The sequence below is a fragment of the Notothenia coriiceps genome, unplaced genomic scaffold (genome assembly GCF_000735185.1).
Source record: "Notothenia coriiceps isolate Sejong01 unplaced genomic scaffold, NC01 NC01_scaffold00037244, whole genome shotgun sequence".
In the NCBI taxonomy this organism is placed as follows: domain Eukaryota; kingdom Metazoa; phylum Chordata; class Actinopteri; order Perciformes; family Nototheniidae; genus Notothenia; species Notothenia coriiceps.
This window is the reverse complement of record NW_011369945.1, coordinates 978,189-994,668: the sequence shown is the minus strand read 5'-3', so window position 1 is coordinate 994,668 and position 16,480 is coordinate 978,189. Positions and strand designations below refer to the sequence as shown.

At 41.7% G+C, this 16,480-nt stretch overlaps 1 protein-coding gene across 1 annotated transcript in view; it reads right to left on the bottom strand.

The window, feature by feature from the left end:
- Positions 1-617: 617 nt before the first annotated feature.
- The window catches only part of znf609b (zinc finger protein 609b), a 52,517-nt gene continuing 36,654 nt past the window's right edge, over positions 618-16,480 (bottom strand). The window contains exons 3-9 of the mRNA XM_010793160.1: positions 11,654-11,741; positions 8,037-9,800; positions 7,337-7,871; positions 6,855-7,224; positions 5,475-5,855; positions 5,156-5,234; positions 618-3,867 (exon numbers count right to left, since the gene is read on the bottom strand). Coding sequence (XP_010791462.1) covers positions 5,161-5,234; positions 5,475-5,855; positions 6,855-7,224; positions 7,337-7,871; positions 8,037-9,800; positions 11,654-11,741 — 3,212 coding nt within the window. The 3' untranslated portion in view covers positions 618-3,867; positions 5,156-5,160. The remainder of the gene's footprint in view (positions 3,868-5,155; positions 5,235-5,474; positions 5,856-6,854; positions 7,225-7,336; positions 7,872-8,036; positions 9,801-11,653; positions 11,742-16,480) is intronic.

The following is a 16,480-nucleotide window of genomic DNA, read 5'->3' as shown; positions in this document are numbered from 1 at the left end:
AACTGACCTCTAGTGAAGGGCCCAGCCCTTCTTAGATCTTTATGTATGTGGCCCTCAGTGAAAAAAGTGTGGACACCCCTAATCTAAGATTTAAATGTTAGATTGTTAGTTTTTTGGAAAATGAAATGCACTAGACACGTTTGTTGGAAAGGACACACTTTGACTGTGGGAAAGCTACATGTAAATACAGCTTTTGTTTGTTTACAAGAAAACAAATTGAAGATAAGCTTTTCTCTGCAGCAGATGACACCCATATCATTCTGCAGAGTCATTTGGTGGAGTAACAGCAGTTAAATTAAATGTCATGTATGTGGTGTTGAAACAATCCTGCTCTAGAACAGGAAGCTGGTCAGCAGTGAAACGACAGTGCAGCTGAGGCTTACTGTGTCTCCTTTAGACACTGCTCTCCTGTGGCCAGAACACTCAGTGCAGTTTCATCTCATGTCAACAGATTGTGTGGCAAACGGGTTACCCTTAATTAAAACATTTAAGTAAAGATAATTATCTATTTATACTTATATTGTAAAATAAAGTATTCTGTAAAGATAAATGATTGGTTTCTAGTGCCTGTGATCTTGTATTTTCAAGCGTAAACATTACTTAGGAGATAACACACGGACAAACATAGTAGTTAGTTACAGTATTATCTTATTTCCACAGCATCCACAGAGCCAAGGCAATTGAGCAGTTCCCAGGACAGATCGTCTCATAAAAAGATTTATTTTTTTCCAGCCCAAATTTACAAAGGCAAGTTACAGAGTATTGTATAAAAAAGAACCATGGTAATGTACACTTTACACAAACTCCTGAAGGGAGGGAGAAAGGAGGTGAGGGTGAAGAGTTCTGAATTTCTCACACAGAAAGAAAATGAAGACATTGTAAACATCCTTGCAAGCACCAGAACCGGCACTCTGGGGGAGGGGGGGCTGTGTGACAGTAGGTGGGTCAGGAAAAGGACAAAAGAGCAAGTGTCTCTGTGTTTTCACAGAAGAATGTTCAACTAGGCACCAATTGAGACAACTGCTGGCCAATAAATATACTCTTCACCATGAAACAAATACAGTCCTGCAAAATACAAGAGCCAAGCACTTTCCAATATGTTGATAGCAAACATTACTTTTCTGGCTTTTCATACACTTCAGTATATATGATTTCACTGGGCTTTTCTTACTACTGAGATAACATTACTACTCTCAGAGAGAGGACAAATGCACTTGTCACAACCATTGTCTGATAAAACTATATGTACTGTATGCAGTGTGCTGGCACTAAAACCCACAGACTTTAATGACAACATCACAGCTGCCTAGATCACCCTTACAGATTAAGTACAAGTCATACACCACCACATTCAGCTTTTTCATATCAGCCATTCTTCTTGAAATGCGCAAAAATTCTAAAAATAAACCATCTTGCAAATTTCCTTGGGATGAGAAACTGGCAACTTATTGAATGGGAATGTCCGTGAACCTCAAAATGAATTGCTGCAGTTTCATAACGATCAGAAGGATCTCGACAACCATCCAAATTCAGAGGGTGTTAGACGTGGGAATAACTGGCTGCTTGTGGACTTGATCACATACAGTGTTCAAAGAAAAAAAGAATTACAACAAAGGGAACCTTAAAGTGTAGAAACCCAAATCAATAAAATTATATTTAATGACAACACTGTCAATATTACACTCATAAAGCAGGAACGTAAAGATTGTTCACGACCCACGACAGCATGGGGTGGCATAAAACCTCTAACAAGTCCCTATCCTGAGCCAATTTGCCATTTATGAATGAAACCACTACAGCAGCACATCCAGCTCAAAACCAAAAATGTGCTTTTTCCCCCCACACCCATAAACAAAAGCCCTCTCAAATCAATGCAAATAGCATCTGGATTGAATTTCACTTACAACCCCTGAGGTACAAGAGAACTGTAATTTAAAGCCAAGAGGGTCCTCGGGTAGAACGGGCCTTTTTGACTGTTGCTCTTTCTGCAGATGTCATGTGAATTTACTGAGGGGAGCCACCAGTTACAGATCCGAAGGAAAGCCGAGAGCAACGTGCTTCCTCTCTGCTGAACTTTGAGCCTTCCTTCTTCACTCCTATGTGCAACATCAAGATCCCTATTTCACTGGTATTTACCATGCTTGTTTTTGTTCCAAGTTTTTTAACGGTCTGTTGGCTGTATCGGATTGGTTCGTGTAACAGGTACAGGGGTTTTTGGGAGTCATTTCATGCACGTGTGTTTAATGTGCCAGTATGTTGACCTAACAGCACAGGCAGAAGCTTTTTGTCTGAGGTATCAGACTCCTCAGCCCAGGTAATACAAAGCTAGTCGCTAGTAAGTAACCCATGCTAACTGTCTGAAGTCTAAGTGTTACAGTGAAGCCACACGAGCAAGAGAAGCACCAGGAGATATTTGCGCCCTTTTGACAGTGAACAACAGCCTGGAAATTAGACTGGTGGACCATTTTTTTTCCACAAAATCTGTCGGTTTGAGTTGCTATAAAATCGCTTTAAAATATCTGAGATGTGGACAGTGACTCAGGTCTGGATCCAGTCTGACTGCATGTTGGGATGAGTGTGTGAACCAAGCTTGTGATGTGTTGAAATACTAGAAAGTGAATACAAAGGTAAAAGGGCAGCATGACTACCAAAGCTGAGACATCTCAGAAACGATGATCTGAGCACATGGTGTGCTGTGAAGGCTGGAGGCTATTGAACAACAGTTGGGTGCTGGGATAAATATAAACATTAATGCACATCAAAGTAGGCTTTAAGTCTATATTACAGCAGAAAAATACATGTGTTGAGTGAAATTTCACATTTTTTCTTTTTTGAGGACATTCAAACGTGACAAGCTAAATGAAGCACAATCGTACAGTTTAAACCCCAACAAGTGGCCAGGTGCAGTGACGATAACGCCCCGTGAATTCTTCACTTGCTAATATGGCTTCACTGTTTGAGCAAAACAACAGATGTGACCCTTTCATTATAAGGAATAACAGGACTCATACCAGCATCAGACACATTCAAGGATGAACACAATGATATGGAGTACAAGTGAAGCATTACCCAGAAAAGAAAACATGAATAGTGTTTATTCTCCATTGAGGTGTGTGCGGTCCCTTCGCAAAAACATGACGACGTCATCCCTGAAACAAGAACTGAGGCTTCAAAGAGGATGTGAATCGACAATGTTGATGGGAAAATGAAATGAAATTCTCAGGCTCTCAAGTCTCTGAAGAAAGCAGCTGTTGCCATATTCCCTCTCGCCCACGAAATATAGCCGAACATTTGTCAAGTTAAGGATATACTGTTTTTTCACGGCATACAATAAGCCAGAGACAGAGAGGTGATTCATTTCAATATGATTCACTTTTTCTTTTCAGTCTTTTAATTTAGTTTGACTCCCCTTTTCCCCATCAGCCCCCCATCTCATCATAAATCCCCTGCCAGTTTCTTTCTGCGTGCGACCGAAAACAATACAGTTCAAGAAAGAAAAAAAGAGCTGTCTGGCAGTCCAATAGTCTCTTTTTGCATTGTATGTGTTGACAGTGCAAAGACTAGATAATCAGCGGTCAGGGTCGGTGTTTCCTCTGCGTGTTGAGGCAGAGTGATGGCTTTGAACCTGGGTTTTTATCAGTCTTGTTTTAGTCCAAGGTTTGGAAAAAATTGGGGTTGTTCACGGGGGAGGACATAAAAAAAAAAAAAAGAAACGATAATCTGCATATCCTCAGGGCAGAAGAACTAAAAGATATAGATAGAAACACCATTCAACTGATGTCTAAGAGGGAACAGCGGGGGACTCTCTCCTCATGTGAGCCAGTCACATGAATCTTTGCAGGGTCGAGGTGTGACGGTCAGGTTTCCCTGTGGAGCAAACAGAGGAAGAACGTATTACACCAGGTCACGTCACAACATTCACATCAAATACAGAAACAAAAAGCAGCATGTACAGTTTAACTTAAGCTGTATACACTACAATGCTTACGTACATTACAGTTTACTTCATTTTAGAGGGAACTTGTGTTCTTTCACTTATTAATACATTATTTGAGGACCCATATTTACTAGTAACTTGGTATATCAAGACTTTAAGAACAAAATATATGATTATGTTAAAAAACACATTGCTTTTCTTATACACTCAACTGTATTTAAATTAATTTCTCCAACTTGGACAACTACAACTAGTAAACAGTGTTTACACATTTATGCCTAAATAATAGTAGTGCAATATTATACATACAATAACGTTGTGCTCTCAAAGGGCCGGTTCTGAATACTGTTATTGTTGATACCTAAAGAACTTTTTTACTGATCATACTCCGATAGCTCTATTTAGGCAAAAGAAGAGGCTTATTATTAGTTACGCAATATAGTTTTGTGTTACTTCTAAATAAAGGACTTAAAATAGGAATATTCCTTCCACCAGTAAAGGTGTGTTATTAGTTATGTGTTTACATGCAGCCTACACTCAAAAGCCGTATTGTTATGTAAATCTACCAGTCTTTTACAGCTCTGCTATGAATTGCACTTTCATGAAGGTTATAATGCTCACAAGTGTTACTTTAACAATAGAAACACCTCCATCGCCTTCATTTCAATACAGTTTAACATAACCACAAATGTCTTCCTCAAATTGACTAAAGGTTGAATCAACACCATTCATTTATAATTTGGCGAGTGTCATTTGAAAGCGCTGCCACTAGATGGCGGTGCAGGCTGCTCTGGTTTGGCGTGTTGGCGGGCTCATTGCACATCTCTATTATCAACACTATGATCCACTTGTCCTCAGAGGACCTACTTAGGATGGATGAGCCGTGGAGCTAAATGCTGCACTGCATATTGTGAAAGATTTCAGCAGTGCTGATGGTTTTGTTTGGCCATGATTTGTTTTTTCTTACAAGTTGCTGCCTGTGAGCAGGGAGCAGGGTGTTCTTTTAACTTCAAATGACATAAACCAAGGACAAAGAAATAAACTGCTTTATCTTCAGTGCTAGTACTCGTAGCCTTAATATTTTTAAATATGGAGAAGCAAGATGTCTTCCACCTGCATTTGTCTTGTCTGCAAACACTGCTCTCAGCTGTGTATACATAGCCTTGTGTTTGTTTCACAATCAGTCTTTTGCCCGCTCTCTAACTAATGGGGTCTTACCGTTCTCACCTCCGTGGGGGTGGGTAGAGAGAGGGGGTTGCTGCTTGTTGGCTGGCAACAATAGCTGCTGAGGAGAGACCTACAGTGAATCGGAAAATGTATGGCTATCAGTGATTTGTCCTATTTAGGTTGTTAATTTAGATTGCTGCTTGGTCATCTGCTTTAATTAAACAGTCAGCACATACTTTCACTCAATATTCTGGACTGTGGGCCTTTTGTATTTAATTAGATGGCATAAATCTACTCTGCATATATGGTACCTTAAGAATAACATTTAATGTAGTGAATCCACTCTCAAACATTGAGCTGAATGACTCACCTGTGGCGTATGATAGGTCGTATTGCCCCGAGAGTAGGGGGTACCCCAGGTGGTGGTGGGAGGGCATGATGCGCTGGGAGGGCGAGGAGCGGGGTCGGTCTACGTCTCTTTCTCTTTCCCTCTCGCGCTCCCTTTCCCGATCTCTCTCTCCTCCGGCGCCTCGGTCCTGCTCCCGCTCCCTCTCATGGGGCGGCTTGTCACCGACTGTGGGGGATTTGCTCTTGTATTGGCTGGCGTGCTGATGCAGGATATCCAGGGCTTTGGAGTCCACGGCCGTTTTGGTGACTGTTGGGCTAGCACGAGATTTGTCGCCGCCTTCCTCAGCTCCGGACATTTTACTGCCATATGGAGAAAACGGGTAGCCTCCAGGAAGGTACGAACCTGAGAGTAATCAATAAGATTGATTAGAATTAGGTTGATGTGGAATCAGATGAGACTATTGATGATTGATTGCTATTCATTAATGCTCACATCAATCAAGTTGAACAGTCAACACAATTGATTTCAGGTCACTAACCAGACTATTTTGACTTCTAGACAAAATTGTCATATTGTCCACCTTTATTGAGTTATTTCCAGTTTCCAATTCAAGCTTATTTTCTCTACACATATTTTCACGATTTAGAAGAAAAAAAAACCAGTGGAAGTATTTCAATGTGTTCGACTGCAATGACAAAATATAGCAGTTTCATTTCACTTACAGAAGAAAAATTTATAGTCAGAACATTTCTGAATGTAAACCATCAATAGTACAGTGTGAATAAAGGGGTTACACAATTCTTGAACACGTGTGAAATATACTTTGCACTACCCCCCAGTATGAATGCCTGCATTTTCGCCCTAATAATTGTAATCTTGCACATATAATAAGCCTATTTAGAACCATAAAACCTCATTGACTCAACTTATCTAACTTTCATACACACTTCTCCCGGAGCTCGCTATGTTTTGGCTCCATCGAGCTACGCCAAATAATCACAATTATTTCCTGCTGTTTTAACATTTTCACAACAACAAAAAACAGCAATTTGTGGTAACAACACAAACATTGCTGCAAATTCCAAATTCAGTTATTTCTGAATAAAATCACAAATACTTGACCAGAGGTGTTGCTTAGACCGGTACACACAGCTTTGATGGACGATGTAAAGCTGCACTAACAAATCCTTAGAACCAGCGTGTTTTCAAAAAGTAACGCAAGCCAAAAACAACACACCTTCAATTATTTAAACCATGTTGACTTGGTTGCCTCTTCATAACTGTACAGTAAAACGAATAGACTCGCTATTCAAAGCAATAGAACTGCATACTGAACATTATTTTCACTAGGAGTTTTTTCTTTTTAACTCCCTAATATTAGGAGTTAATCTTATCTCATACCTGGGTAATTCTGCATCATGACCGAGGGCATGCCCCTGTATCCAGGGTGGTTGGGGTCATAGCCTTGTCCATAGGGGTAACCGTGCATGTAGGGCATGTAGCCCTGGTGCTGTGCTAGTGGTGATGAGAACTGCATGTGGGGATTAGAACGAGAGTCTTTGTTCACAGCCCGTTGGTCCTCAGAAGGGACTCTAGGATCACTGCCCTCTTTGCCTTCCTCCTTGGGCCCACTTTGACTGTCCTTGGGCCTGGGTCTTTCATCCTTTACTTTGCGGTCACGTTCCCGTTCTCTGTCCCTTTCATCTTTCCATCGAGGTTGCTGTTGCTGGTGTTCGTCTTCTGATTGGGGTTTCTGGCCCTCGGGGTACTGCTGAAAGACGGTACAAGTCAGCACACATTCTGAATCTACATATTGAAATAAAACTAGAATATCAGATGTAAAAACATAGATTCTAACACTGACATCATAGATTGTTGTTTACCTGTCTGTACCACATGGCCTGCTCCGTCCCTGCCTGACCTCTGTGCTCCAGTGTCGGCTTGGAGTCTTCCTTTCCATGGGGTCCTCCCTCAGACAGCTTCATCTTTAGCCCCTCAGCTTGCTGGGACTTTGGGTCCTCTGTCTTTATGCTCCCCAGGGATTTAGAGGAAGGGTCAGAGGGCGAGTCCCTGGATTTGCTCGAGGGCTGCGACGTCTTTCCAAGCTCTGGCTGACTTGGGGCTTTGGAAAGGCTTGGCGGCATCGGGCTCTTTTGTTTCCACTCCTCCTTCATGGAGGCTTCCCGTTCCTTTATGGCTATGTCCGACTTCTTCTCGGCACGATGCTGTTCAGCCATTTGTCGCTGCCGCTCATCGTACTGTTGCCGGTATGCTGGGTTGGTGTTCATCAAGTGGTTATGGTAGGCTTGATCAGGGTGGTATGCATATGGGGGGACATACGCATACTGGTTGTAGTAAAGAGGTTGCATGTACATGTTCGATCGCTGTTGGATGACTGAAGGCTGTTGTTGTTGTTGCAGCTGCTGCTGCTGTTGCTGCTGCTGCTGTTGTTGTTGTTGTTGCTGCTGCTGCTGCTGCTGTTGCTGCTGCTGCTGCTGCTGCTGCTGCTGTTGTTGTCGCTGCTGCTGGTCCTGCTGCTGCTGCTGCTGCTGCTGCTGCTGCTGCTGCTGCTGCAGTTGTTGTTGTTGCTGTTGTTGCGGCTGGCCAGAGGCACTGTCAGTTTTGTGGTCTTCATGAACCTCAACTTTGACTTTTACCTCACCTTGCTCCTGGTCCTCTTCCCTTTTGATCTTAATCTGACCTTCAGCTGCTGGTGTACCTGGATTGGGCGCACCGGGACTGGGGTTAACGTAATTGGGTGAGTAGTACGCGTCATACCCGGGATAGTATGGGGACTCTTTGCTGGGCGCCGGGTTTGGAAAAAGTGCTTTTTTGACACTTTCCCTGACAGCTTGTTCCTCTGTCCTAACTTTGACACCTTCTAGTTTCCCCTCACCATCCTCACCAGCATCTGAAATGTCTGAATAGGCTGGGCTATTAGTTTTGACTGAAGAGTTGTCGGCACCATTCTGGCTCCCAGGGTTTATTGGCGTGAGAGGCTGTGGCATCCCACTGCCATCTATCCGACTGGCTACACCAATTGATGGGCTGGGGGCATTGTCAGAAAAACTGTAAATTTTATCAGCCTCAGCCTTAATACTGGCCAAGCGACTCTGATGAAGATCTGAAGAACCATTGAGCAGTCCTTCCCCCTTAATTCCTAGTTCAGAGGCATCAGTGTATTGAAGCTTTCCTTCCTCTAGCTTACCTCCCTTTCCAGGAGGCTTGGGGCTGTCAGGCTCCTTCGCTCCATCCTTTTTCTTTTTCTTTTTCTTGTCTTTGGAGCTACTTGAGGCAGGATCTCCAATGGCAGCAGGTTTAGGCTGTGTCCCCTTCATTTGGGGACTCTTAGGAACCCCTTGTATCATTGGGGTAAGCACCGGGGAAGAATTTGGGTTTCCAGGAGGAAAGGGGTACATCTGCTGCGGTGCTGTCGCGCCAGGGCCAACAGGCCGTGGTGACTTCATGTTTTTCTGAGCCAGTTTATCAGCTTTTGTGCCAGCCTTTTTAGACTTCTTATCATCTATATCATCGTTACTGGCCTCATCAGTGAGGCATGGCCCATCTTCACAGCCGTCCATTGGGACACCTCCTGTTTCTGGATCTGTCTCAGCCATTTTCTTTTTATTCTGTTTTGAACCAAACTTGCCCGGAGATGGGGAAGGACTTTGAGCATCAAAGTTCCTGCCTTTAGGAGTTACTGAACGTGCCGGAGACAAGCATCCTTTCTGCGAGATGGATGCTCCATTACAGTTCCCTGGCTCAGGATGGAGAGTCGAGTCTTCTCCATACTCACTGTCTCCATCTATTTCCAACTTTATGTCATCATCATTATGGGCACGGGCTTGGTGGTACTTGAGACCATTGATGTGCTTGTACTTCTTGTTGCAGTTAGGGTGTGGGCAATCAATTAGAACTGGAGAGGGGCAACTGCGATCGAGGGGAGGTGGGAGTGGCTCAGTCTTAATAGAAGGAATAGGGAGTCCTGTGGGACCCACTCCTCCACTGTTGGAGTTGGTCCGCATACGTTTGTTGCCTTTGGTGTCCTCTGAGCTGGAATTGGGTTCCATGTCCGAGGCCGGTTTGGTCTTACGTTTACCAGTCGAGGAAGGACTGGCCTTGATGTCCTCTGTGTTGCTGTTAGGGGGTGTGCGGCGCTCTGATGGCGTCTGGCTGCCCCTGCGGCCCTTGCTGTTGGAAGCAGCACGCGTCTTGTTGTTGGTGGTGCCCTTGTTGTCAGAAGAGTTGCTGTTCTCGTTGATAGGGGTGTTGCTATTCGGTCTCATTCGCTTACCCCGACCACGGCCATTCCTCATCTCTAGATCGCTTGAAGGGGATTCACAAAACCTGCATAGTAGAGAAATCACGTATAAGAATCAGTGACCTCACAGTATCAATGGTTGTTTTCAATAAAACTCAGGTTCTGAGATTATAAATCTGACCACGCAATTATTCTTAAATTACAATGTCATGTATAGGGATTCTTTGTTGAATACATTTGTACATGGAAGGTCCAGATGTGGCATTTTTTTGGCAACTATTATTCTCTCTAAAGGCCCTTAAACATACCTAATTGAAGACATAATTGTTCAGCCTATTCAAGACATATGTTCAAATTCAAGAATTTAGGCTTCTATGCTTTGCCTTCCTTTAGTTTTATTTTTATTTATCAGGATGTTAGTCTTTATTTTCCCTTGGAAACAGGCTTCAACTGCCATTTACTTTATTGGTTGTTCATTTTATATGCTGCAGTTACACATTGTCTCATAGGAAATGTAGGAAACCGAAATGATGATAGTAATACCAATAAAGACAATACTTGGGGATTAAAGTCCTTTTTGGCAAACACAGACAAAACCGCAATGATAACAAAATATGTAAGCCTTTGATCTTTCCCTATTCTCTGATAAAATTCCAATCTGGTATTTTGTGCACTGAGTGGGTATGCACATTAAACAAAGCCACACGACAACTCAAAAGCATGCAAACATAATTTGAAAAGACATCAGTAAACATTCTAGCTGCTTTGTTATCAAAACAAAGTCATTACAATTCTTAAAATAGCAGTTTGGCCTTATCTCTCCATAACAGTAATGTAATTATATTTGTTGCACAGCAGTGAAGGTTAGCAATCTGTGACAACGAGAGGCACTGGGCTGGAATGACTCACAGCTTCCACTACAAGTCTCTCCTAACTATTTCAACCCCAGCAAGAATTTGGACTGATTATAAGCCCAAGTTTATATTCAGTCCACTGAAAGCCTTCTGAATTATTCATGGTGTGTCCCTAATGTAGTTGTGCTACAAACTATAAGACTATCTCAGTGCAAATACAGCCCAGCAAACCTCACTTATTGAACATTACTGTGATATACAGTGATACATTAGTGTGGTCCAGCCTCATCTTGTTTTCCATTAGTGCTGCTTTAATCTTGATTTTCCTGCACTTAACCATGCATTTCAAATATAGATTTATATTTACATTTAGATAATGTACAGGTTCTCTAAATCAAAGCAAGTGCTTGGCAATGTATTTCACACAACCTGCTCATTTTGCATAACAATAGCGAATACCCAGAAATTACAAATACGTTAAGGTACCGCTACCGCCTACATAACACTGATCCAAAAAAATGCAGCCTTAGAAAGAGAATGTTTTACAGCGTCAAGGAAAAGCTATTAGTCCAATAATTGGATTCTGCAATCTGGCTTGTTAGAGTAGCTTTCTATTTCCACTACTTCCTCCTGGGACGTCAGCCGGTTGCCAATGAATCCTGATTCCACAGACTTCAGATAAAGGCTAACATGTACTTGCAAGGTCCAGCTGTACACAAGCAAGTTTGTGCATTAAGCCGTATATCCTTGAGCTGATGCTACTCCAGCAGATACATATCACAGAGAATATGAAAAGGTTAAGAGACCAAGTACAGCTTGGCAAGAGAGACGGCATCAATGATTCATGGAAACCATGACTTTTTTTCCTTGACATTTACAACTAACATCTGTGACTGTAAATGCTTTGTAAAGTGCAGATAAAATGCTGAATCAGTGTGTGTGTAGCTTCCGTTTTAACAACTCCAAACAAATGAAGCCCTATTCATAGAAATGCAGTTCAAATGAAGAATGTTTAAATGTTACTATTTAAATACACACTGTTTTCTCCAGTTAAAACAGAAACCAGACATGGAAATGCTTCTTACCTGGGGGGTGCCCAGTCATGCCGTGTGCAGTCCAACAGAGTGCCCACATATGTCTTATTCCTCCAGGTAACATTGACCACCAGCATGCCTATGAGACAAGGAGAAAGAAGTGTTAACAATGACAATTATGGAAAACACACAACACAGAATGTTTCACGTTGAGATGCATAATGTAACTGTCTTTAATATGTGAGCAAAAAGAGAATCCTGGCTGCTGCATTAATGTGTTGATCTTTGCTAAAGGGTGTCACATGCAAGACAGTTACACAAGTCAAAGATCGTTTTTTAAACTGCTTTACACAGTAAAGCCGTAGGGGCAAGACTGACTGATATCTTCTAAATGACTTGGAACAGACTCCACTGCAGTCAGTATAGGTCCTGGCAGAAGGTCCCACTAAGAGCGATCACACTAAGGTAACCGGGGAATATTCACTGAACATCCTTTCCATTTAAAATAAGCCATCTCACAGCGCGAGAGATTTCCCTGAAGAAGAATTACTTGGAGGCAAATACTTTTTTTCCATTCCTCTATCTCCCTTTCCAGCTGAGGAATGTACTACCTTGGGGAGAAGTTGAATCTACTAAAACAGCTTCTTACAAACAAATAAACACACAAACAAGCTCCTGGGTTAAACCGATTCAACGTGAACTGTTCAGTTTGACAGAATGTAACTGAGTGTGCAATACAAGATCCTTGACTTCACTGGTATTGGTGCAATCTGTCACACTTTGAAGCTTCTGTGTTGCCATTTGGCTAGTGTGAATGTGGGTGCACTCGTGAGAGTTACACACCCCACCTGCGCCGACTGTGAAACCTGACCTCTTATTTGAAATCTAAAATTAGTTCAAAAGATCACACAACTCTCCGTTTTTTTCTCTTAAGACACCAAGTACTGTTCATCTGAAGGCAGTTTGCCATTTGTAGTAAAGAAATAAAAAGTACAGAAGCACTAATCTTAAACCCTTATTTTACACATTAAACGTCAGTTAAAAATAATTCATGTTATTGCACAAAGTCAGCAGAGTGCTGGAGGAAGATTGGTGCCAATTTCTAGTTTTCGCACGTCCATTCAAAAGTAATTCATCAACCAAAGCAACTTCAGAGGATTAGGAGCAACGGCCGAGCACAAAAACATTGTATTGCTCCCACCATTCCCCCCACTCCCCAGTGGTGACCTCAGCATGCCACTTCAGCACTGCAGAGAAACTGGAGGCTGCAGTGAGCTAACTTATCTAATGGCACAGGAATGCTGGCTGGCAGCTTCCGCCCTCGGAGCATTTTATTAGCTTAGGAAACCTCTTGCTCACCCCATTCTCCCTCTCTCCTTCACCTTCACTTCCTCTTTTCAATGGCATAACCATTCCTGGCTTACAATCTTTTTTCCCCTCCCATACACAAGTCACAGTTCAGACCTCATTTTTCTCTTGCTGCCTCTGGCATAAAGCGGCGAGTGTATAAGGCATTTATATATGTTTACAGGAACCTGCTGACACTTTGCCACAAGTCTCTTCCTTCACTCTATGGCCTGAAAACATGGTCCAGGCTAGATCCAACTGCAAATGTCGTTCAGGAGAGGTTCTCAAGTTCAGATTTATGTCACATTAAAAAAACACAGACCTTTTCTTAAACGCCTTCAACAGACCGCCCCCCTAAGCTCTTCGAACACTCCAAGACAAAATGGCTCTGGCAGCTGGTTGTGGCAGGATGTAAATCAAGGCAGGGCAAATGAATGAGTAGTCTTTCATGATGTGCAGGATATAGTGTGCCCTTCTTTCTCATGCGAGAGGGTTTAGAAATGATACCACGAGTTGTGTGTAACGATTTAAAATTAACATTAGCGCTGACAATGGAGGAGCATGAATTATTGCTGGTACCAATTTAAGTGTTTGAATTGAATAGTTCAACAATTTGAAAGTCTTGAGAATGAAAACATTTAAACCCCGACCATTGTTTGACCTTTGGAGAGAAGCAGTCATTTAAAAACGCTTAATTATAACATTACATTTATTTAAATATACATAGTTTGTTTTGAATGAGTTTGTGATCATATTATAACCTCAATAAATGAAATTAATTTGTAAATATAATTTTTTTTTTTACTTGAAATGCAGTAAGTTGGTATTTGAACAAATGATGACTGATACTAGCTGTTGGTCATTTTAAAGAATGTATAGCTTGGCACGTCAAGATTTCTATGATTTTCTGTAATTCTTCCCACAGATTTACGTCAACTGAATGAAGCTGAATGATGATTATCTCCGAAACTATCTTCAATCCAATGCAAAGGTTTGCTTAAACAGGTCTGAAGCTTGTCTTGTATATCAAAGATTTCACAATCCTGTTCTTAAGAAATTGCGTGATGTATTTGGCTGTTGGATAGGGATCACTGCCCTGTGGGAACATCATTCTATGTATTGAGTTCTCCTTGAGAAGTCCCCTGTATTTCCCTCTACTACAACTCCCAGGTGACTGCCGCTGAAGAGCAGACCTCAGTGTAGCAAAAACTAGGGCTTTATAAACGTGAAATATGAATTAGTGCAATAATCAAATGGACGTCATTCTGACTGAGCATTTATTAATAAACCGTTCAAGTGCTATCAGTGGCAATAGGTGAGTCAATACATTAATCATTAGAAAGTAACCCTATAACATGTCTCTACTATATTTGGATAAATGTGTAAATCAATGTACAAATGAATATGGCAGCCATGGACATACACATCCACCATCACTAACACATAGGCTACAGAAAGACCTATTGCTCAATTTTCAATTAATCAATTTATTTGCTTCAAGGTCTGAATCCTATACAAGGCTTTTTGTGGACTGTGAATGAGTATTTTCCTAAGAGGGGGGTCCTTCTGGCCACCCTCCCGTGTTGAAGCCAAGCAGCTCTGTAATCCTGTCAGAGCGGGCCTTGGCTTCTGGGTCGCCTCAGATCTCTGCCTCGGCAAAACTCAGTGTGAATGCTAATAAACTAGTTTCTCAAATGTTATCTGGGACATATCAAGGATATTTAAAGAAAGGTTGATGCATCTTAAACCGGATGGAAATGGTGCTAAAAACTACAAACAAGAAATGGTGGCAACACTTCACGTTTGAACGACTTGTAATAAGTAGGCAATCTAAATGTATGCTTCTGAAAGCTTTCACTGAGTTATCCTGTCCTATTCGTCAACCATGGCAGGAGTGAAAAGGATTTTTACTTCTGCTATTCAATTTCTTAGCCAAACAGCCAGCCTCTATATTAGTAGAAAGAATGACAGACACTTCAAAATCATTTTACATCATTATTGCAACACTGCCATTTCCACTTGATTCCCTCCTTAAGATAAGAGATAATTATTATTTCTGGTCAGAGTGAAGTAGAACAATCATCTCTACCCCCGTGCTTACACTAGACATACTTTTTCTAAATCTAAAATGTAGCTTATTAAGATTACATTTTGTTTTCATTAAGCAACGTATTCATCATTATTGTGTTGATATTGACTTGTTAAACAATGAATTGATACATTAATTGTACATCCATTGAGCTAATTGGAAAACAGTAGGTTGTGGTTGTGTTACACATCTTTAAAGACAGTCATAGCTAACGAAAAACTTGCTTCTCAAAGTATCCCATTTTGACTCCCTGTAATATTTCACAATTTACAACATATTTCTTTACTTATTGATGTCTCTTAACTAGGTGGGTGAACATCCATTGAAATTCTGGGCAATATCATAAAAATATGCTCATGGGAATGCCAAGAGATTAGGATTAGGTTTACATTTCTGAAAGCCATTTGAATTTATCCGCACACTTTCATCCTAGAAATAATTTTCAAGCTGTTTGGACAAAGATGTCAATGCAGAGTTTGTCCAAACATGGAAATCCCTTAACGAAAAAACCCAAACTAATTTCCATGTGGCAGAGAGCAAATGATACACGAATCTGAGATGACTTTCCATGCATGATCATTTGTTTACACAGGGAAGTTGTATGTCAGTGTTTGTGTGAGCCCCTCTTTACTTTGGGGGAGAAACAGAGTGATTTGGCACAATCCCAGTCGTCTTATTAGGGTCACTCCTGACAGCCGAGTGAAGCCAAAATGACTGACAGGAATTGGCCTGCAATTTTACCACTCATTTCCTTTCAATGCTGTCGAACAACAAATGGCAGCCCTCTTTACGCACCAAACTCCACTACTTGGATTACTTGAACAAGAGGGCAATGTGGGGGCACAAATTAAGTCAGGAGTAGGTTTGTCTGCTGCATGGGTGACTGCCCCCCCGCTCCCTCCTTAACACATTTCATTAGGTTGCAGTGGGGCCAGCAGATCGAGTCCTCTGCTGCTGACGAGGGCCACGGGTTCACTGGCTGACCTCTGCTCTGCTTCAACTCAACAGGAATTCAGCGGGGCTAATGGCATTTTCACTGGCTGACCTTGTCCAAATGCCTTTGTTATCTTTGAGGGTTGGAGCTCACTTTGTAATTATTGGATGTGACATTATATTACCGTTATCAGAGAGACCAAATTAAAAGGTTCTTAGATTTTTCTTTAAATTTGTATGACTCAAACAAGTCTTGATTAAAGAAAATGTGAACAACTACCACCACTCTTAATTATCGCAATTATCACCTCCTCTTGTACGCAGTCCGGTGCTTAAGTAATTATTGACAGCTAGCTCTTTTCACTTCCTCATTTTCTCTTCACTAAAAAGCACCACTCGTATCAAGGTTGCATGAAGACAAGAAAGTGAGAACAATGAGAAAAATAGTGTCAGTATTCATTAAGGGGAGAAGATAAAAGATAGCCGGGTACTGCCATGAGCAATAACTG